Raw genomic sequence first — 22,508 nt, 5'->3', positions numbered from 1 at the left:
TTATCATTGCAGTCTCCATGATAAACTAGAACAAGATAAACAAGAGTGCACACGCTGAAATGTCTCGCCTTCTTTACTTATCATTGATATTATGTTGATAGTCCTAAGTATAAAGCTTTATTAAAGACTGTCACATAAACTTAACATTAACCAAGATAACTAAAAAAAGACCAATGAACCATGAAAATGAGGTCAAGGTCAGATGAACCATGCCAGGCAGACATGTACAGCTATGCTTCCATACAACAAATATAGTTGACATATTACTTATAGTTTAAGAAAAACAGACAAAACACAAAAACTTAACACTGAGCAATGAACCATGAAAATGAGGTCAAGGTCAAATTAAACCTGCACGACTGACATATAGATCATAAAATATTTCCATACACTAAATATAGTTGACCTATGGCATATAGACGTATTAGATAAAAAGACCAAAACTCAAAAACTTAACTTTGACCACTGAACCATGAAAATGAGGTCAAGGTCAGATGACATCTGCTCGATAGACATGTACACCTTACAATCATTTTATACAACAAATATAGAAGATCTATTGCATAAATTATGAGAAAAACAGACCAAAACACAAAAATCTAAGTATAACCACTGAACCATGAAAATGAGGTCAAGGTCAGATGACATCGGCCAGTTGGACATGTACACCTTACAGTCCTTCCATACACCGAATATACTAGCCCTATTGATTATAGTATCTGAGATATGGACGTGACCACCAAAACTCAACCTTGTTCACTGATCCATGAAATGAGGTCGAGGTCAAGTGAAAACTGTCTGACGGGCATGAAGACCTTGAAAGGTATGCACATACCAAATATAGTTATCCAATTAGTTATAATAAGAGAGAATTTAACATTACAAAAAATATTAACTTTTTTTTCAAGTGGTCACTGAACCATGCAAATGAGGTCAAGGACATTTGACATGTTACTGACCGAAAGTTCGTAACATGAGGCATCTATATACAAAGTGTGAAGCATCCAAGTCTTCTACCTTCTAAAATATAAAGCTTTTAAGAAGTTAGCTATATAGCTAACGCCGCCGCCGTAGCCACTGCCGCCGCCGTAGCCGTCGCTATCCCTATGTCGAGCTTTCTGCAACAAAAGTTGCAGGCTCGACAAAAATTTAATAATAACATTAACGGTACCAATTTTTCTGCACCAGATGCGCATTTCGACAACACTTGTCTCTTCAATGATGCTCGTGGCCAAAATATTTAAAATCCAAAGCGTATATAAAAGATAAAGAGCTATAATAAGTTAACCCTTAAAATTAGATCTATGAATATTTTTTAGTCATTGCTATAACATTGTTTTTATTATCCATAGTTCATGGATGGAGTATGATGCATGCACATAAATTATTTTTTAAATTCTGTTTTTTTACTGATAAATAATTATACTCACTTTTATAGTCAACATCACACTTTTACACTAACAGCAGCAATTGCAGGTGAGACACAGATTTCTGTGGATCCATTTAGAAAATGTTCAATCTATGTATCCCTATGAAGATTTCTTGTTCCCTAGTTTGGTAAAATAATTAAGCTCATTAGTATGCAGAGGAAACCAGTTTTTACAATTTTAGATAAGTTGCGGACAATGATAACGGATAAAAATTTATGAAAATAGCAAAGTGGGCTAAAACTGATATAACAACCAATTCTTTTAAATGGATTTTTTTAAAACTTTACTATAGGCTGATAAGACTTGAAAGAAATTATTTTGCCCAACATGCCCAGAGCATGAGGAAAATTAACTCTCTGCAACTTAAAATGCAGGAACTAAATTGTGTACAATTTAAAATAAACAGCTGCGCCATTAGCGCATGATACGCCTGTCGTCTTATGTGATAGTTTAATGCAATAATCATAAATGTTTTTTGAGAAAGTTTTAAGCAATAACCATATATTGTTTTTGAGATACAGAGGGACATATGAACCCAAAAAAAACTAAATATCTTTTTTTCTTTTTTTTCTTTTATTGATCTTTTTGGTGTTCAAGCTACAGTGCATACATACATACATACATTTTTTACAATATATAAGTGATTGACATATGGCATAGTCATACTATTGATATTTTACGAATAAGACATAGTAAAAACAAATACAAGTAAATGATGTGAATAATCGGTATATGATACAAGTAAAAGATACTTTGGAATACATTAAATATACATGATCATATCGAGAATAAAATTTAATTAATAACTTCCATAAATTCCCCCCATCTGTCGACAAATGACTCGTGCTTGTCTTTAGAAAGATATAAATATTCTAATATCTCCAGACGTCTTTTCAAAAATTTGAGAAAAGCTTGCACAGATATAAACAATCTGTCTAATTGTGTGTACTTTACATAATGAATGTAATATTTTGCCTGTAAAATACAATAGTTTAACACTAAGTTATCAGAATTCAATATACCAAAAATGACACTGTCTTTATTTAAAAATATTTTTACTCCAAAAACTAAATGCCACCAATTAGAAAATTCTCTCCAAAATCGTTTTATTTCTATACATTCAAAAAATTTATGCTCTATAGTTTCTATTTCTTTACAACTGGCACACTCATTAGTTAAAGAAAGTTTATATTTTTCAAGGAGATAATTATGTGAGACTATTCTGTGTAACACTTTATATTGAAAAGCTTGTAGTTTGCTTTCAATAGTACATTTAAAAGCTAGTGAATAAATATTGTTCCACTTTTCGTCACTAATTTCTATATTAAAACTTTCTTCCCACCTTTGTTGTGAAATAGGAGAAACACTTACCCGATCGATAAAAAGTGAATATACATCTTTAGTATATAATTTGCTAATAGGCATTTTTTTATTCTCATGCTCAAAAACGAATCCAAAAGAGTTGCTCTTAGGTGACATGTGTTGTTGTAATAACAAATCTTTCCAGTCACGTGGTATAGCAAGTTTAATAGAAAGAATGTCTACAAAAGTAACATTCAAATTATATTTTTTGTTAATAGCGTCATGAGACAAAAATTCGCCTTTACCATCTACAATATCATTAATGAACCTTATGCCTTTCGTGTACCAAGATCTGTAAAAAAATACTCGTTCTGTTAACCTTGATAAACGGATTGAACCAAATAAATTCTTTTCTAACATGAAATGCATTTAACGGGATGAAAATACCCTTGAAACGTTTCCAAGCAGATAGCACTTCTAAATAAAAAAGAGGTGCTTTTAAATTTAAAAACTCAAATTCACATCTGCTCATAAATAAGTCCTCTAAATCAAAAAGGGAGAAGAATGCTTTGGAAACATGTTTCCTTTTAGAGTCATGTTCTGACAAAAATCGTTTTACCCACATGATACGAAAAGATAACAGCTGTACTTCAAAATTTGGTGCTTTCAGTCCCCCCTCGCTAGGAGACTTTTGAATAACTTCCGATTTAACTTTCGGAGTACTATCATTCCATAAAAAGTTATTAATGTCCCTTTGTATTTTAATTACATAAGATCTTGGTACATGTGTAGATGAAATGACATAAATAAGCTTCGATATTGCAAGTGATTTAAGAATTACGATTTTTCCGATCAAGGAAAGGTTTCTGATCCTCCACATTTTAATAATTGATTCCATTTTTTCTATGCATGTATCTAAGTTAGAACAAACCATTTCATCAAAAGCGTTAAATTTTAAACCTAAGGTTTTAAAACCATCTGTCCATTTAATAGGAAGGGAACCTTCTTTGTTAAATTTATTTCTTCCAATCCATGTTGCTTCGGTTTTCGAAAAATTGACTTTTAACCCTGAACACTTCTCAAAATCATTAAAGGAATCTAATAAAATTTGCGCAGAAAATACATCTTTCAAAAAACAAGTGGTATCATCAGCCAACTGTGAAATTTTTATTTCAGTATCCCCAATTTTTATACCTGATATATGGTTGTTCTTACGAATATTTATTGCCAGCAGTTCAACGGCCAAAATAAAAAAAAAGGAGACAAAGGACCCCCTTGTCGAACACCTCTCTCAATTTTGAACGGACTAGAACTAAATCCATTATTAACGACAAGACTAGATATATTTGAGTATAAAGTTAAGACCCATTTCCGGAACTTGCTACCAAAATTAAAACAAGCCAATGCTTTTTGAATAAATTTCCATTCTAGCGTATCAAACGCCTTTTCGAAATCGACTAGTAATATAAGCCCTGGATAATTGTTTAAAGTAGTAAACAATATAATATCAGCAATTAGTCGTAGATTTTCACCAATAGATCTACCAGCCACATATCCTGTTTGATCCGGATCTATAAGTTTCGGAAGAAATAATTTCATTCTTTCCGCAATAACTTTGGCTAATAATTTGTAATCAAAATTTAAGAGAGAAAGAGGTCGCCAGTTCGACAAGAGTGTTCTATCTTTATCTTTCTTTGGAATAAGAGTCAAAATACCCCGTCTTTGGTCTATTGAAAGGGTTCCGGTCTCGAAGGAATATTCATAGCTTTCCAAAACATATTTTTTTACATCAATCCAGAAAAATTTGTAAAACTCAGCGGTAAGCCCATCTGTACCAGGGCTTTTATTTTTTTTAAATGTTTTTAAAACTTTAACGCACTCAGATTCTGAAATATCTGCATCGCATATATCCTTTTCCAGATCTGTTAGCTTAGGAATAAAATTTAAATCAAAAAAGTTAGAATCACCTGAATATTTATCAGGGTCTTCTTTTGATGAGTACAGATTTTCGTAGAAATTTCTCTCTTCGTTTAGAATTTTTTCTTGTGACAATATTTCAATGTCGTTTACAACTAATTTGTTAATACATTTATTTTTATAATTACGTTTTTCTAATGATAAGAAATATTTTGAATTTCTTTCATTGCCTTCGCAGTGATCGGCATGTGATCGTATAATAGCCCCTCTTGTTTGATTATTTACTATTTGCTCTAAATCTTCTTTAACAATATCTAATTCAATTAAAAGTGTATTTATATCTTTATCTAAATATGTACGAGAGAGATTTTTCTGAATTTCGTCTTGTCGTTTTTTTAAACTGGACTCTCTTTCCCGCAATTTCATGTTTTTATATTTGGAATATTTGACGGTTGCGCCCCTTATTTCACTTTTAATGGTATCCCATTTTAAATTTTTATTTTCTAAATTTTGATATTTATCATCACATTCTGATAAATTATTTTTGACTATATCCACATAATCTTTGTCTGTCAATAAACCCGAGTTGAATTTCCAGAAACCGGGACCTCTCTCACTAAAGTTTTCGCCTGACAGTGTCAACTTGATAAGACTATGATCAGATTTTATAGACGGAACAATGGATGTTTTTGTAACACTGCTTGACAAAAAATTCGATATCAACCACAAATCTAAGCGACATTGTATAAGCGGGGTTCTTTGACGCCAAGTATATAATCTAGAGTCAACATTTTTTGTCCTCCAAATATCACATAAGTCAAATTCTTCTATAAAATCTTCTAATTTACTCGTATATTTGACACGTGTGTTATAGTTTGAACCACACGTTTTGTCTAAAGATGGATTTAGTATCGTATTAAAATCTCCACCCAAAACGAGATTTTGTTCTAACTTTTCATTTAAATTTTTTTTTAATTTTTCAATATATTCAATTTGGTCATTTTCAAAGTTTTTGGTCGGTGCATAATAATTCACAAAAACAAAATCTGTGTTATCAATTTCAACAGTTAGAATGAGATACTTTCCGTTTTCATCTGCAATTTTTTCCTTTAATATATAATCTGTTGAGCTGTTAAACAAAATAGCAACACCTTTAGAGTTCGTTTCCCCGTGCGAAAAATAAATATCTCCACCCCATTCCCTTTTCCATATAGTTTCATACGATTCAGTACTGTGTGTTTCTTGCAAGAAAATGATGTCGCTTTGAAATTTTTTTAACCAAAGAACCAAGGATTTGCGTTTAAAATCGTTTCCAAAGCCATTTACATTAAGAGAAGTTAAATTGATACAATAATTAGCCATTATCTAGTTTTGGCTTTACAGTCTTATTAATTTCATATGTGATACACTTAACGTAGTTGAACATTATATAACTAAGTAGAAACAAAATACAGAAAAACATATCAAATATACAATACAATACAAAAAGAGAGAGAATTCTCTCTGTTCGGTCTGCCTGACCTAAACCATATAATTAATGTTAATGTTTGTTATATTCATTGTTCATTCTCAATAAAACGCATGTAGCTTTCATTCATTAATAAAAACAATACACTATAGGTTTACCAGTTACGGTTTAAAGTACATGTAACTTTCATTCATAGTTTTACATAACAACTTTACAATTTACAACCTTTACTATAAATGACCCAATTACAGATTGAAATACACGTGCACAGGTACACAGACATTCTTGTTGATAATTTTGTTTACCTTTTCTTGCCGACGTACGAATATGGGACACAGTTATATAATGGCAAATATGTATTTTGATAGAACTGTGGATTGCATTGCATATCACTGGATTCATGTTTTTGCAAATATATATATCGGATAGTTTTTTAAGATTTGCATTGGGCAGGTTGGGAACAAACCCTCTCTATGGTGATTATACCTGTATAGGGGGATAAACCTTCTATAATAGAGGGATAAAATTATCCCTCTATAGAGGGGTATTTTTGTTTAGACTGGATTTACATCAAAACAGGGCAGAATGGCATTCTCTACTTATTATGGCAGTAACCTGCAACAGTTGATGCACCAATTGATGTACTTAGTTTAATATGCACATGCCCAGTTTGCTGCTTATCTGACTAAATATAAAATCTATTGTTCACCATGATTGAAAGCTGTGATGATCAGGTAAATTCTACTCACTTATGCCTCACTGAACAAAATTTCTATTGTTAGATTTAACATGAAATTTAAAGGTCAACTATTCCTTTTGATGTTGATCAGGTGTTCAGATAGGTATACAATAGATTTCCAGTTTTATCACTTTAGCAGAAAACGGGTTATCCCAATTTTTAGTAAAGTGCATATGTTGATGCACCTACTACTAGAGATTATAGCCAATATAATTAGAGAATGCCATTCTGCCCTAATTTGCTTTAAATCCAGTGCAAACACAAATACCCCTCTATAGAGGGATAATTTTATCCCTCTAAAGAAGGTTTATCCCTCTATACAGGTATAATCACCATCCAGGGGGTTTGTTCCCAACCTGTTGGGTGCAAAACGTATAAAAAATGTTTAATATATACATTTTTGTTCGCCAACATTGCTGGGGATCGAAAGGCTATTCGCACTTTACAAAAAAGGAAATGAGAATTCATTTTATAGAATACCAGTATATTGGATTATTCTAACGTGTGTATGTGCAATTTATGTAAATATAGTGTCAACAACAACAAAAAAGTGGGATTTTTTCTCTCCCGGGATTATAGTAATACACAGGGAAGATGATTACTTTCATGATGTCTGCGTGCCGGTACCGTGAGTAAATTTTGTTATATAAAATTACAATATACGCTGCATGTATTTTATTGACTTATTTTAATTCATGGTGAAATTATTTCGGATAAAGTTGTATGTAAATTTAAAATTCATAAAAAGTAGTTTTATCTACAGATTACCTATTAAGGTAATTCATTTGAAATTTGCTTCTTTATAACTCACTGGAATAATGAATACTCTTTTTAAAAATAAAATAGAGAATTGAAACTCTTAAGATACTTTGAAAATAGTAAACATATAGGATTTGAAAAGAGAATACATGAAACTAAATATATAATATCTAACAAATTATAAACCTGAAAGAAGAAGAAAAAATGACATTCAGCATACTTTACTGCATGTTTATTGTCTATCAAGATGAGTTCAAACAACAGTAAATTAGTTTAAAGTTTTTATTGTTTTATTACATTTTGCGGAGAGCCGATTTTACTCCCTCCAAGATAATATTGTTTTTTCTTGAACCTATCTTTGCTGTACCAGATGGAGGTGTACGTGAGGAAATGATAGTTATGTTGTGTGCATCTATTTCTTTTAAATAGTCAAGTATCCTTGATCCAATTCCGTAGTCTCTGTCGTCATCGTACCCGTCGTGTGTATGTCCGTCTTTGTCTGTAAACCGATATACCAATGTGTCATACCCAGCTATATCAGTCCTATTTAGGACCGATAACTCTGTCGATATCAAATATATTATCGGATACATACAATATTGTTAAAACCAAACCAATCGTATTATACGTCTCTGTTGGAATGTATACAATAACTATTTTTTTTACACAATTTAAACTTTATATCGATTCATTACTTGGATAAAGCTTTAAATATTCATTTGAATTAAAAAATAAATAACTATAAAATCATAGTCAATGATCGAAATTCATTTAAATTAAAACAATCAGATTATTTCTTTGAAATAATTATGGAAACATAAAAATATTTGAATGCCTTTTAAGCAAAAAGTATTTTTTTAAAGAAATTTTCATAATATTCATATTTTCCTAAAGTTTATTATGAAACATACTTCTTCTGATTTGACACGGGAAAAGATATTTATTTGTACATTTATAAAAACTTTTGTATATCACAAAATTTAAACTCTGGTAATACATGTATACACACTGACAGGATGTTGAATGTCACCTGGTTGCTTTTGGTTTGCACGTTTACCTGACAATATATTATGATGTAACATTATAAGATTAGATTTCACCTGTCCGGTCAAGGAATGATATTTCAAAGGTATAGAATATTTATCTATTATAATTGGACATTGTTATTTTTTCTCTTAGGATGAAAACATTTATTTTTGTTTTAAAAGGAATGTATAAAGAAAGATAAAATATACAGAAAACTTGAAAACACCTTTAAAAAAAGAAGAGATTTTTTTTATTATAGATATTGTAAACTTTATTCTGGTAACAGTATCTCCTGGATGAATATCTGTCAAAATAAATGTTCCCGTGTCACACTTAAAATATTTATTTTTATTAGGAAATTTTGAAATCTATGATATCGAAATATCACTAAAGGAAAATAACAGAAACATCAGAGATTATTTATAGAATATTAAATATAATCTAGGAAAGTTTTACTATAGAAATCATTGATTTGATGCAACATTTCCATATGATACATCAGCCGCCATTTTGAAAAATCTCGGAAAATTCCCTTTTTAAAATCGATGTTTGACCGAATTTGCCCTGAAATTAAACTGTTTTAAGTAGTATTTTTCGCCAGCTATATGTTTGAATATACTTAATCGATTTGCAAAGTTTGTGTTTTATTTACAGACTTTATTTATTTATTGTAAAAGTAGACATGGGTATCGGTAATTTAGCATTGAGTCAACGGAGAAATGACGAGAAAAAGTGCATGTTTTACGATTCCGATTTGACCGAATTTAATCAAAAATTAAACTGTAAGAACCAACATTGTTTGATAGAAATATGTTTGAATATCAAGGATTGATTTGCAAAAGTAAGAAAATGGATCAGGTTAATGAGAAAATTAAACTTTATTGAAGCATATATGCATTTTATATGGGGAAATATAATACAAAATGGCGGCTATTATACGTCACAAAAGTCACGTGATGTCTAACTTGGATATGTGTATGTACATGCAGATACTGGGCCCTGCATTATTTGTCGGGCAGCTTCACGAACTTCTCCGTATGTTGTGGTGACAGCAGCTGTGACACAATAAGTATGACCATTGTCACTAACTTCATTAGAACTAGTTTGCTCAAATGTACCAAATTTAGACTTGTTACTGACATCAAAAATAGCTAAAGCTTTTGGTGTTGACACTTTTTCCACATATTTAGTTCCACTTTTGATGAAGAATAAACTGTTTCCTTTAATTTTAGTGCCTACATCTACTTCTTTGTACTCCTTTTGTTTTTGTACTAGTCTTTTTCTGTTTTCACGCATATCGTCTGGAAACTGTGGAGTTATGTATATGCCATTTAGTAACTCTTTGTTTTGTTTGCCTATTGTTCGTGCAGTGTTTATGACATGCTCCCGGTCATTGTAGTCATGGAATGTAACAACTATAGGACGGGTGCTGTTTTTATTTGTCTGGGTCCCTATTCTGTGGGCTCGGTCAATTTTAATATTTTAATTATTTTCAAAACATTTTTGAAAATCAATTTTAATTCCGCTATTACGTTTTCGTCATTTCGTTCATGAACCCTTATTACTATAGCATTTTCCCTCATGCTGCGTTCAACCAGGTTTGCTATTTGACTTTGTTGACAATCGAGTCTAGTTTCTAAATGTACCACGTATGACTTCATTAGATTTAATTCCGTTGTCAGTTTTGTATTTTGATTTCTGACTTCGGCTATCATAGTTGTTTGGTCTTCAGTTTCTGTTGCCACAGCTTGAAGTCTGTCTTCAATGCCATCTTTGGCGTATATGTCATTTTTAATACCATGTATTTCTTCATTTTGGTTTTCAAATTTTATTATAAGACTGTTTAATGTTTGTTGTATGCCTACTATGCCACTTAGAAGTTTGTTATTGAATCTTTGATCCTCAGAGTATTCACCGAGGTTTTGTTCGAGTGAGCTCTCTGTCTCCGTCATGATAGTATCCGCCATTTTTATACCTGTGGTTTGTTTACTATTAAAAGTTTATGTCTCTATTTCTCTTTCACGCTTACGAGTATTTTGTTTTTCACTCATTACCTTTATTCATTACTATCAAAGTAAGTTTGTTATGTGTTGGTTTCAGAAAAAATCACTGTTTCACCATGTTTAAGTTGAAATTATCAGGCAGGTGGAGCAGAGAGAAAAAAAACTCAACCATTCATTTCCAAGGGCAGATAATAAACTAAATATCACTAAAATAAATTTTTTAATTAAAACCAAAAAGTATACAGATCTTAAGATTAATGTTACAAAGAAGTATGTAAAGTTTTAAGCAATAATCAAAAATTGTTTTTGATATACAGTGCGACATGTGAAAAAAAAACACCCCCTGTTTTAGTTGCAAAGTGCCGTAACTCAAAAAGTTTTAATCTTATTTTGAGCGAAAAGTATACAGATCATTTAACACTGGACACTTTTAATTTGCAAAACACTCATTTGCAAATCCGCCGCCGCCTCAAACAAGAGCTACAATGTCATGAATATAACCAAAATGTGCGCAATTACATGGGATTCAATAATTTCATTGGTTGTCTACTGTTACTAGCATATTTATTTTGCTATTTGATTTATAAAAACATGGGATTTTCAATATCCCATGGGACAGGGCAAAATCCCATGGGATTAACCATTATCCCATGGGATTTTGGTTAAATCCCATGGGATTTTTTTTGGTCCCATGGGATATTTGTAGTCCCATGGGATATTTGTTGTCCCATGGGACAAAAAAAATCCCATGGGATTTTTATTATCCCATGGGATTTTCAATATCCCATGGGACAAAATAAAATCCTATGGGATTAAAATTATAAATATATATATATAAATATAAAGTTAATATGTGTATGTTACAGTGAATGCTGTTTGGTAGTAAAATGTTTTAAATGTATACAAGTTTTTTTATATTTTTTATATATACATATATATATATATCAATGTAAATATTTTTTTTAATTTTGTCACTAACATGTTTTTTATTTGTTTATATGACAATAAAGATTATTCTTATTTTGGAATGTATAATAATATTTACAGTCAAAGAATAAAGTCTGTTCACTGAAACAAAATGATGAAATGTCTAAATAAATGAAAAAATATTGTTTCGAAACCTTTGTCTTGTTTATTCTATCATGAAAAATAGAACTGAAAAATATTTTATATTCTGACTGAATAGTTTACTCTTTTCATGAGCTAAGATTTTCTTTGTTATAGTTTCATTGCAATACTTGCATATGCAAACAATTTGAATTATATATACCTTTGTAGTGTACATAATAGTATGCTTATATTTGCAAATTTATAATATAAACACTTTTTGTTAAAGTTTTTGTTTTCTTTATTCACAACTTGCTATGTACAATTATTCAGTCCACTATATAAGAGTGAAGTCAATAAATAATTTCATTCACTAGAATATTCCTGCAATTCTTAGACAAAACATTTTTTCAATCTGTTCTTCAAAGATCTTCCTCCGTACATTTTTATTGAATGGAGAGATTCAAATGAGAAGACAAAGCAAGTTTATTTGGACAACAACATTCTAATATTTTGTTCATTCGTTCCATCTTTCAATTGATAATTACATTGTTGTATTTATATGATCAAGTTCTTGTGCATCAATGATCGTGATGATATGACTCCTTTTTGTTTATAGTCATCATGTTGAAATTTCCTCTTTCAAATAAATGTAGGAAAAAACACGTTCCATTTCAAATTAATAAAAAAGTCGCACTATGGAGGATAATATCAGCTTTAAGTTTTCCGTTCAGTATTGATCTGTGAATGATGACCATGAAAATCGAGATGTCTGACCTACAAATACACAAATTCAAAAATTATCAGTGAAGAGATAAATAAAATGGCTATTTTATCATGTTTATGATTATTATGATAACTTTTCATTTGAATATTCAAGTACTAAATTACAGAAATCGCTTAACCTTTATAATAGTTTATTTAAAGTACAGCTTATTTAAAAATTATAATAAACAAGAATTCGTCCAAAGTACACGAATGCCCTACTCGCACTATCATTTTCCATGTTCAATGGACCATGAAATTGGATAAAAAATATTATAAGGCATTAAAATTAGAAAGATAATATCATAAGGAACATGTGTACTAAGTTTCAAGTTGATTGGACTTCAACTTCATCAAAAACTACCTTGACCAAAAACTTTAATCTGAAACATGCACTTTCATTTTCTATGTTCATTGGACCATGAAATTGGGGTCAAAAGTTTAATTTGGTTTAAAAATTAGAAAGATCATATCATAAGGAACATGTGTACTAAGTTTCAAGTTGATTGGACTTCAACTTCATCAAAAACTACCTTGACCAAAAACTTTAACCTGAAGCGGGACAGACGGATGAACGGACGAACACACTGACAGACAGACGGACGAACGGACGCACAGACAGACGGACGAACGGACGCACAGACCAGAAAACATAATGCCGCTCTACTATCGTAGGTGGGGCATAAAAATAAAGGCCACTGATGAGTTAAAAAAGATATTACATTTCTAATGCCAAAAAATGGCGTTTTTGCACCAAAGGGAGATAATTTGGAGCTTTTTCAATGATATTTACATTTTATAAGTCATCTGGGGCCAAACTGAATTGATTGTTTTGAATGATTTGGTGTACCATATGATAAAGTTATAAATAAAATTAGTTATGAAAAAAAAATATTAAACATTTTTCTGAAATTGTTATACCCAAGAGCCTCCTTAAATGTCATTTGATCTCTATTGGAGAAATGTCTCATTGGAAATCAGACTGCTAAGTGTTTCTTTTTTTTTTTATATCAACCCAGCCATATTATACCTGTCCAATATCAGGAGCCTGTACATAGTTCAGTGGTTGATGTTGGTTCATATCCGTCATTTTTATTTTTCCTAATTTTTTGTTTTTATAAATTAGTCTGGTATATTTGACGTTTGAATTGATGCTCTGTTTCAAATTTGGTTAGTGTTGTCTTTTATAGATTACTGTAACATGTATAGAGTATGGGTTTCTTATTACTTACACATGTTACAGGTCATCAATGGCCTCTAATAAGTAATTACAATGCTTACATCCACTAAATTGAACTCTGATGGATAGTTTTCTCATTCATCATACCACATCTTATTTTAATAAATATTTAATCATTATTCAAAGAAAAAAACTTTTAAAACAGTGGACTTACCATTTAGGCTTTGTTGACCTCTGTAAATCTTATTTTGTTGATTATTTCTTCTGTTTATAGTTTCCCCTTTATCTTTAATGTTCTTGCCCTACATATAAAAGAGTAAACATCATTTAATGACAAAAATAACTACTATTACATAATTAGTAGGCAACTGAAAATTTTGCCTTAAATTTGTATATAACATCAACTTACTCATCATTCTTGCTGTTCAATATCATGAATATTATCATTATTCTATTAATCAGAGGTCACAGTAAAATTAACCTTGGTAGGCAGACATTTTTTTATATGATACCTTGTAGTCATTCCATACAACAACAAGTAGACCTATGCTTAGAAAAACTGATAAAATGACAAAACCAAGAAAACTTATCATTGACCAAAGAACAATAAAATGCGGTCATGGTTTATATATATGAATCTGCCATTCAGACATGCACACCTTACAATTGTTTCATATCTACCAAATATAATCTACCTGTTACTTTAAACATATGATAAACTGACAAAACAATGCAGTGTTTCATTGACCAATGAACCATGAAAATGAGGTCAAGTTCATATAAAATATGGCAGACAGATATGTGCATCTTACAATTATTTCATTCACTAAATAAAGGGGCTTATTGCTTACAGTATCTGGAAAAAAGACCAAACCACAAAAACTAAACATTTTCAAAGTTCCTTATACCCTGCCAATTTGTTATGGATGAGCCTGTTCCAAGTCAGGATCCTATAATTCAGTGATTGTCGTTTGTTTATGTGAAACATATCTGTTTTTCATTTTTTTTTGTACATAAATTAGGTTGTTAGTTTTCAACTTTCAACTTGGCTATCATGTGTAAAATCATACAAGTGTTCTGAAAACAGGAAGTTGTGGAGTGATGAATCTGAAAATGCATCACACGGTATAGCTGACTTATTGAACCCTGAAACCAAATTTCAGAAATTCTTCTATTGTAGTTCCTGAGGAAAATGGGACAAAAAATATTCATTGGACAGACTGACTGACGCAAGGATGGATGGACAGACAGGGGTAAAACAGTATACCCCCCTTTTTTAAAGTGGGGGTATAATTTTAATACGGGGGTATAAAAACCCTTGCAAGATGTCAAAACAAAAAGAAGTAACCTAATTCTTACTTGTTAGGGGCTATTTATTTATTGTCAGTTATACATAAAAAACAATACAACATCCGACATACATACATGACAAGCACAATACATTTGTACATGAAACATAAAGCTCATCACTGAGATAGTAGTCTCAGATACAGGGAGACGGGGTTAACCAAACTCCCCTATTCAATCTGAATGTAGGACAGAAAGTCACAGTCAAAAAGTCACACACTGTTACAGGACAAAAAGTCACAATTTAGTTATGAGATTATTTTTCTTTGAACAAGAAAACACTCTTTTTGTATTTTTCTTGAAGTTTTATACATGAACATGATGTAGCAACTTTGTAATTAAAATTTATTAAAAACAAATAAATCAGTGCATTAGCATGATTAGGTTTGCGCACATTACCATTACATTTTCACACAAAAATCATTATGTACAATGTGTGCAGCTTTTGATTACATTTGCACACATTTTTTTACATGTAAATATAAAAAAAAAGATATGGTATGACTGCCTTTTACAGCTGACTATGTGGTATGGGCTTTAACTCGGCTTTGCTCATTGTTGAAGGCTGTATGGTGACCTATGGTTGTTAATGTCTGTGTCATTTTGGTCTCTTGTGGACAGTTGTCTCATTGGCAATCATACCACATCTTTTTTATATTGGTTCATTGTTGAAGGCCATAAAGGCCTATAGTTGTTAATGTCTGTGTCATTTTGGTCTCTTGTGGACAGTTGTCTCATTGGCAATCATACCACATCTTTTTTATATTGGCTCATTGTTGAAGGCCGTAAAGACCTATAGTTGTTAATGTCTGTGTCATTTTGGTCTCTTGTGGATAGTTGTCTCATTGGCAATCATACCACATCTTCTTTTTTATATTATGAACAACAGGGGCGGATTTAGATACTAACTTTCACAATTTCATCATGACACGGTCAAGAAACATTCGGCAGGTGAGATTCTTTCATAATATCCGTTATGGAAGATAGAAATACTGTTTCAAATGAAAGGTTAGTTTTATTAATTTGTATCTCTGTATCTATATTTTGTTTCTCACTTGCAAACCTAAATATTAAGCCAAATTCTGTACCGAACTACATGCTTGGAATCCAAAGAAAATAAAGATAACTGCGTAAATGCAAGTCATTCTGATTTTAGTTGTTTGTTGCGAACACAGTAAAGTCTGCATGGCACAACCTCCGAAAATTAAAAAAGTAAAAAAAAACCCAGATATTATGAAAGGACAATTAAAAATCGCTGGTAAAAGTAGAAATTTTCGTTTGCAAAAAATATTGGTCAGGTGAGCAATTGTGATCTGTCTCGTCTCACTTTGCGTCCGTCTATGTAGATTGTTGTCAGGTGTGGATAAAGGCAGTTTCAACTTGAAACTTTAATTTTTCGATCATTGTACCACACAATTATAGTTCGAGATATCTACATTTCACCTCTTTGGAAGAATATTTCAATAATTTTACCTAAATATAACTCCAAAAAATTGTGATCTGTCTCGTCTCACTTTGTGTCCGTCTGTCCGCCCGTCTATGTAGATTGTTGTCAGGTGTGGATAAAGGCAGTTTCAACGCCCCTGAACAATTTCCTTAAATTAAAAATGAATATATGTAAATTAATAAAAGAAGATATTTCAAAATTTTTTTTCATTTACATTCAAACAATTGTCAACAAATTGTTTGTGACTTTTTGTCCTATCAACTTTGTAACTTTATGTGTCTGACATGTGTCTGACTTTTTGTCATGTGACTTTTTGTCGGAATGTCCGGTGACTTTCTGTTCGTTTACCTTCTATCTTAATCAGTGAACTGAATAATTGTTTTTTGCAGAAGTCCGGGGAATGTTACAAAATCGCATGTGCAAATTGAGAGTCAACACTTACACAGGGACTACACAATACTTTTTCAGAATGTCAGCAAAAAGGATCACTGGTGACAGGGGAGTGTAACCGATGAATTGATCCCGGTACGTCTAAACACCGCTCAGGATGACCTCCTGAGTGCACACATGCAGGGCATACAAAGTGCACTCATGACAGACTGAGACCCTATATAGTCGTCGTATCTGCACACATGATGAATGTATATATTCGTTATAGATCGTTATACAATTCCCATTTTAGAGTTAAATTTGCAAGTAACGGCCGGGGAACCTCTTACGATTTTAAAATAATAATGCTACTAAAAATATATTATTTCCCCCAATTTTCGCAAATTTTTCGCTATAATTATTAAATCTTTAGGCGACTGTGCTTTTAGTGAATATAAATGATGACGAGGGCCTCACAAATAAATATAAATATGAAATATACTGGAACATCGATTAGCATAGATCGAGCAGCAGAGTAAACTTCCACATAAATCTCGAATTTATTTATGCCGGATAATATAGAATGTGCTCCTGAATAAAGTTGTCAAATACATTAATTTGTGTTTTTTACTTCTACAAGAAATTTGATTCAATTGCTAATTACGCACCATTTGCTGAGCAGAGAATCATTCTAAGCCAGGAACCGTCTATACTAACTGATAACAGTAAGAATAGAAAGTCTCTGTAAAAAGGCAGTCAAATCCTAACAGAACTGTAACTTAATGATACATGTACATCAAGTTCCAGCACCTCACCAAGCACCCTTGCCTTGCATACTGAGATGGCAAACTGGTGTGTGTCAGTATTTTGATATAAAACTGCGTAGGTTCATATAGTTTGATTCAACGTTTGTTTGGTTATTTTTTAAGGATCGTTGTAAAATTATATCTAAATCTTTGTTAAAATACGATTTTAAATTGTTCAATTCTTTCTTTTTCATAATTTTGTCAAAGTCTCCTTTTTAAAGTTTTAAATTTAAAAGAAAAAATGAATATTCCATTTTGATTTGAAGAAAATCTTTTTGAACTGTTATGACATGGTGTTGCAAAGCTGATTACAGGTAACTATAACATACAGTAATTTTCCATTACGACAGTGCGTGTATTCTCGGGTGTGTATAACGTATAGTTTTCTAGAGAACATCCTGTCTACGTGTAATACAGATTGATGACATTATACAACATTTCTTTTGTTAAATGTGATAATAGGTATCTGTGTGACTGTCCATTCCCTATTTCACTACCACTAATTTTTCGACGAAAATAAATTAAAAAATAATTTATATGAAATTAAGAAGAAAAGTAGCAAATATAAACTTCAGTAATTACGCATTGAGTAAACATAATTTCAATATTGCATGAACAAATCCGTGAGAAAACGTATACATGTATGAATTAAGATGTGTTTAAAAAGACCCATTGGCTTTATTTCACACTAGAACCTAAGATAAACTAGAACTAAGCAATGGTTGATCCAGAAATTTTCATAAGTGGGGACTCATTGACTGCCTTAGAGGGGTGACGTACAGTCATGCTTCCGTGATTCCGTATATAATCTACCATTTGTTTCCCAAGACTTAGGGGGGGGGGGGGACGAAATTCGCCTCTGCTAATTGGGAAGTCATTTGGTCTGATACACACATATATATAAACATATATATAAATATACCTCCGTGGCGGATCCAGCCATTTGAAAAAGGGGGATCCCAACCCAGGACAAAAGGGGGAGGGGTGGTTCCAACCATATGTCCCCATTCAAATGCATTGATTGTTAAAAAATAGGGGTGGTTTCAACCCCTGAAACCCTCCCCCTGGATCCGCCACTGATACCTAGTATGCATATAATCAAGAACAGCTTTAAATATATGCATATAAAATAATGGTACGTCTTAAAACCGTTCAGGATCTCCTGGTTGCACACAGGACATTAAGTAACTTAGGGCATGTATATATGTTCCGGACCATATGAGTATTTGGACCATACGCGTATGGTCATGACCATATGCGTATACTCATATGGTCCGACCATACGCGTATGGTCCGACCGTACGCGTATGGTCGGACCATATGAGTATTATACTCGTTTTGTTATTAACGGGCCGGACCATATGAGTATTTGGACCATATAGGTATTTTTTTCAAAAATACAATAGAAATAAAACAATAAACTTTATCTTAAAAACAAATGTGTTTACAAAAAAAAAGTATTAGTTTTACATTTCAAAAGCTACATAAACATTAAATATTGATGCCACAGTCAGTTGATCTTAGTTTTCATCGCTAATTGTATTCGTGTATACTTTTGTATATTTCGAATGACCTTCACACGGTACCATACATGTAGCTTTTCTGCGATTGCTTGTTTTAGATCGAAAATGTCCAACTCTAGATCTCCAATATCGTAAAATGAATACTAAAGATCAAATCAAATAAAGGCAGTGGCTATTTCATAGCTCTTTTACCGGTCTTATAATTAGAATAGAAATATAGAAATAAAGAATAGAAAAAAATAAAGAAACATAAATTTTTGATTTTTTACTTATCAAAAATGTCTTAAAAAATATCATGATCTTTAAATAAATATCATGATCCTTGCCGGTGATGTAACCTACTTTAAACAATAAAATTCCTTTAACAATATGTTCATTTGGTTTTGACATCTTCTTATAATTGTACTTACAAATAGTAAGTATTATTAACTGTGTGAAACTGTTTTTTTTTTTTAATAAGTTGTTTTAATATATAATAAAATTACATTTAAGTGACGTAACAACCAGAAGGGTCACACCAAATGAAGAGTTGAAAAGTATACGTGTTGATTATCCCGACCATACGCGTACGGTCCGACCATACGCGTATGGTCGGACCATATGAGTATATACCCATATGGTCATGACCATACGCGTATGGTCCAGATACTCATATGGTCCGGAACATATATAATAGTGAGAGTTCAAGGTATACATTCGATTGATAACTTATTTTATAATTTTGTAATTTTTGTTTTGATAAAATCATAGACATATGATACATGTATTGAGACATATATAATACATGGACATATAATACATGTGTCTCATTAAAAAGTACATGTACATCGTTTTTTCCAGATTTGTATAGTAACTGGATTAATCAGAAACATATGTCTCTGGTTTAATTAAGTCCCCTTGATGAAATTTAAATTGCGAGACGCTAATTAATAAACTATATATCTATCGGCATGTGCCATTATTTGGGATACGTCACGGATGACCGACGGTCATATTCAATACGATAGTAAGTTATCTGCCCTTGATGTATATGGCAGCATGTTTACATCGGCTCCAGTAAAATGTGATTTGCAAATGTTTGCAACTGTTTTTGAGCGGTAAAATTATGGTAAAGTGGTTTAATAAACTTAAATGGCATCAAATCAAGAGCCTGAACAGCCAAAGAAAAAGAAAAAACGGATAAGAAGTAAAAACAAAGACGAGCCAATCCCGGGTGCGTTTGATTTGTCCGCCATTATTAACTCGCAACAAACATTTCCATTAAGCAGTAATATGAATGGCCAACCGTACATGAACAATAATACAAATTTCCACAACATGTCCATGCCTATGATGTCATCACCTTTTGTAACATCACCTACGCAGCAATTCCAAATGGGGGCTCCGTATATGCCCTGCCCCACACCAACGCAAGCGAGTCCACCTCAATGGGCAACCGAACTGTTATCAAAATTCGAAGCTATGTCAGTTAAAATGAACAGTATTGATGAAATAAAAAGTGCAGTTAGCAGTGTTGATTTTAAATTGAGTGAAATGAAAGGTGATATGAATAAACTATCCAAACGTGTACTTGATGTAGAAACAAGCCAAAATTTCATTTCCAAATCTTTCGATGAAAACATTAAAATGCATGAAAAAACAAACAAAAAGATAGAATCTGATATTAAAAAACTTGCAACAGAGTGTGAAGCCTTGCGCAGTGATATGTCATTTATCAAGCGGGACTCTAAAAACTTGTCAGATTCAAAAGTCAACCTTCAGAAAATTTTCAAAGCAAATGAAAAGCTCAATAATGATCTTGAATCTATTAAAAGTGAAACCATGCGTGATAATTTGCTATTTCATGGAATAAAGGAAAGTGAAGGGGAAGATTGTGTGCTTATTATTAAAAGTATGTGTGAAAACAACCTAGAAATTGAGGATGAATTAAACATAAAATCTGCCTTTCGTCTTGGTAAAAAAAATGATATAGCAGTATTGAGTCAAAATGAGGGTCAAGAACGTATACGGCCTATATTGGTGAAATTTAGTGACAGGCAGAAACGCGACAGTGTACGTAAAAGGAGTTTCAAGTTGAAAAGTTCGTCAATCTCTATTACTGATCAATACCCGAAATCTGTTGTGGAAAAGAGGAAATCATTAATTCCCTATCTTAAAAAAGCTCGTGATGCAGATGTGAAAGCAGTGCTTATTAAGGATAAATTGTTTATTGGAGATGTTTTATATTCAGGTGGCCCAATTGATGTAGCTATTGCAAACGCAAAAAAGGAAAAAAGGAAATTTAGTGATTCAGAAAATGTTATAGATAAAAGTCAAAATCGTAATGGTGTCGATGTCGTGAATGAAAATGGTATGCAAGTATCATAGAAATCGTCGGAAGTTTTAATTAAAAATTTAAAGTGTTTATCTTGGAATATAAATGGTGGTTTTGAAGAAAAAATTAAAGATGAGAAATTTAAGAATTTTATTTGTACTTATGATATTGTGTTTTTATCAGAATGTTGGATCAATAATACATGTAATATTGAAATTGATGATTTTGTGTGTAAATCTATCCCTTTATCTAGAAAAAAGTATAAACAAGGGTGTGGTATGTATGTAATGATTAGAAAAATATTGTCACCCTATATTAAAATAATTGACATTTCGTATGAGACATTGATTTGGATAAGGATAGCTAAAGAACTGACTGGATGTGAAAGTGACTATTTAATTGCAAATCTGTATATACCACCACAGAACTCATCCTTTTATAGGATTCATAATTGTGATTTATTTTATGAGCTTGAGTCTCAAATGATACATTACTCAGCTGAATGTCCAAATATTTTTGTTATTGGTGATTTAAATGCTAGAACAGCTAATATGAATGATTTTGTACAAAATGATAAATTACATGATAGTATTTTAGATAGGATTGGTGATCTGTTTACATATGTTGCTGATGAGGCTTTGTCTTGCCGTAATAACCCAGATGCAGGAACCAACGACTATGGAACAAAACTACTTAATTTGTGTAAGAGCAGTGGACTTAGAATTATAAATGGGCGCCACCCTGATGGACTTTCAAATGATTTTACATATAGTGGTCCAAGAGGTATGAGTGTGATCGACTACTTGTTAGCTAAGCCAACCAACATTGAAAAAGTTTTAAAATTTATCACAAGTAATTTTACAACATACAGTGACCATGCTCCCATACATATTCAATTTAAAACTGACTTTACTATGCAGTGCAATGATATAAATACAAAATTAGTGGATGGTGAAAAATCTCATTTTTTTAAATGGAATAAAGAATTTAGAGACTTGTGCTATAATGCCCTACTAGTTAATGCTGATGATTTAAGTTCAACGATTGCTAATATGGACATAGCGTC

General features: G+C 31.7%; 1 protein-coding gene and 2 long non-coding RNA genes across 3 annotated transcripts in view; 1 reads left to right on the top strand and 2 right to left on the bottom strand.

The window, feature by feature from the left end:
* Positions 1 to 22,508, bottom strand: part of LOC134705266 (uncharacterized) — a 54,414-nt gene that overhangs the window by 466 nt on the left and 31,440 nt on the right. The window contains exon 2 of the long non-coding RNA XR_010105521.1: positions 1,431 to 1,549. This is a non-coding gene — a long non-coding RNA (uncharacterized LOC134705266). The remainder of the gene's footprint in view (positions 1 to 1,430; positions 1,550 to 22,508) is intronic.
* On the bottom strand, positions 11,806 to 17,093 carry LOC134707633 (uncharacterized). Its single transcript, XR_010105740.1, has 3 exons — positions 16,873 to 17,093; positions 13,851 to 13,938; positions 11,806 to 12,468 (listed from the first exon to the last, which is right to left on the bottom strand). It is a non-coding gene; the product is annotated as an uncharacterized LOC134707633 (long non-coding RNA).
* LOC134707632 (protein unc-13 homolog C-like) lies at positions 20,144 to 21,495 on the top strand. The gene has a single exon (XM_063567582.1). The coding sequence runs from the start codon at positions 20,260 to 20,262 to the stop codon at positions 21,493 to 21,495; it is 1,236 nt and encodes a 411-aa protein (XP_063423652.1). The 5' UTR covers positions 20,144 to 20,259.

This window comes from Mytilus trossulus, chromosome 2 (assembly GCF_036588685.1).
Source record: "Mytilus trossulus isolate FHL-02 chromosome 2, PNRI_Mtr1.1.1.hap1, whole genome shotgun sequence".
In the NCBI taxonomy this organism is placed as follows: Eukaryota; Metazoa; Mollusca; class Bivalvia; order Mytilida; family Mytilidae; genus Mytilus; species Mytilus trossulus.
This window is presented reverse-complemented; position numbering and strand designations above follow the sequence as displayed.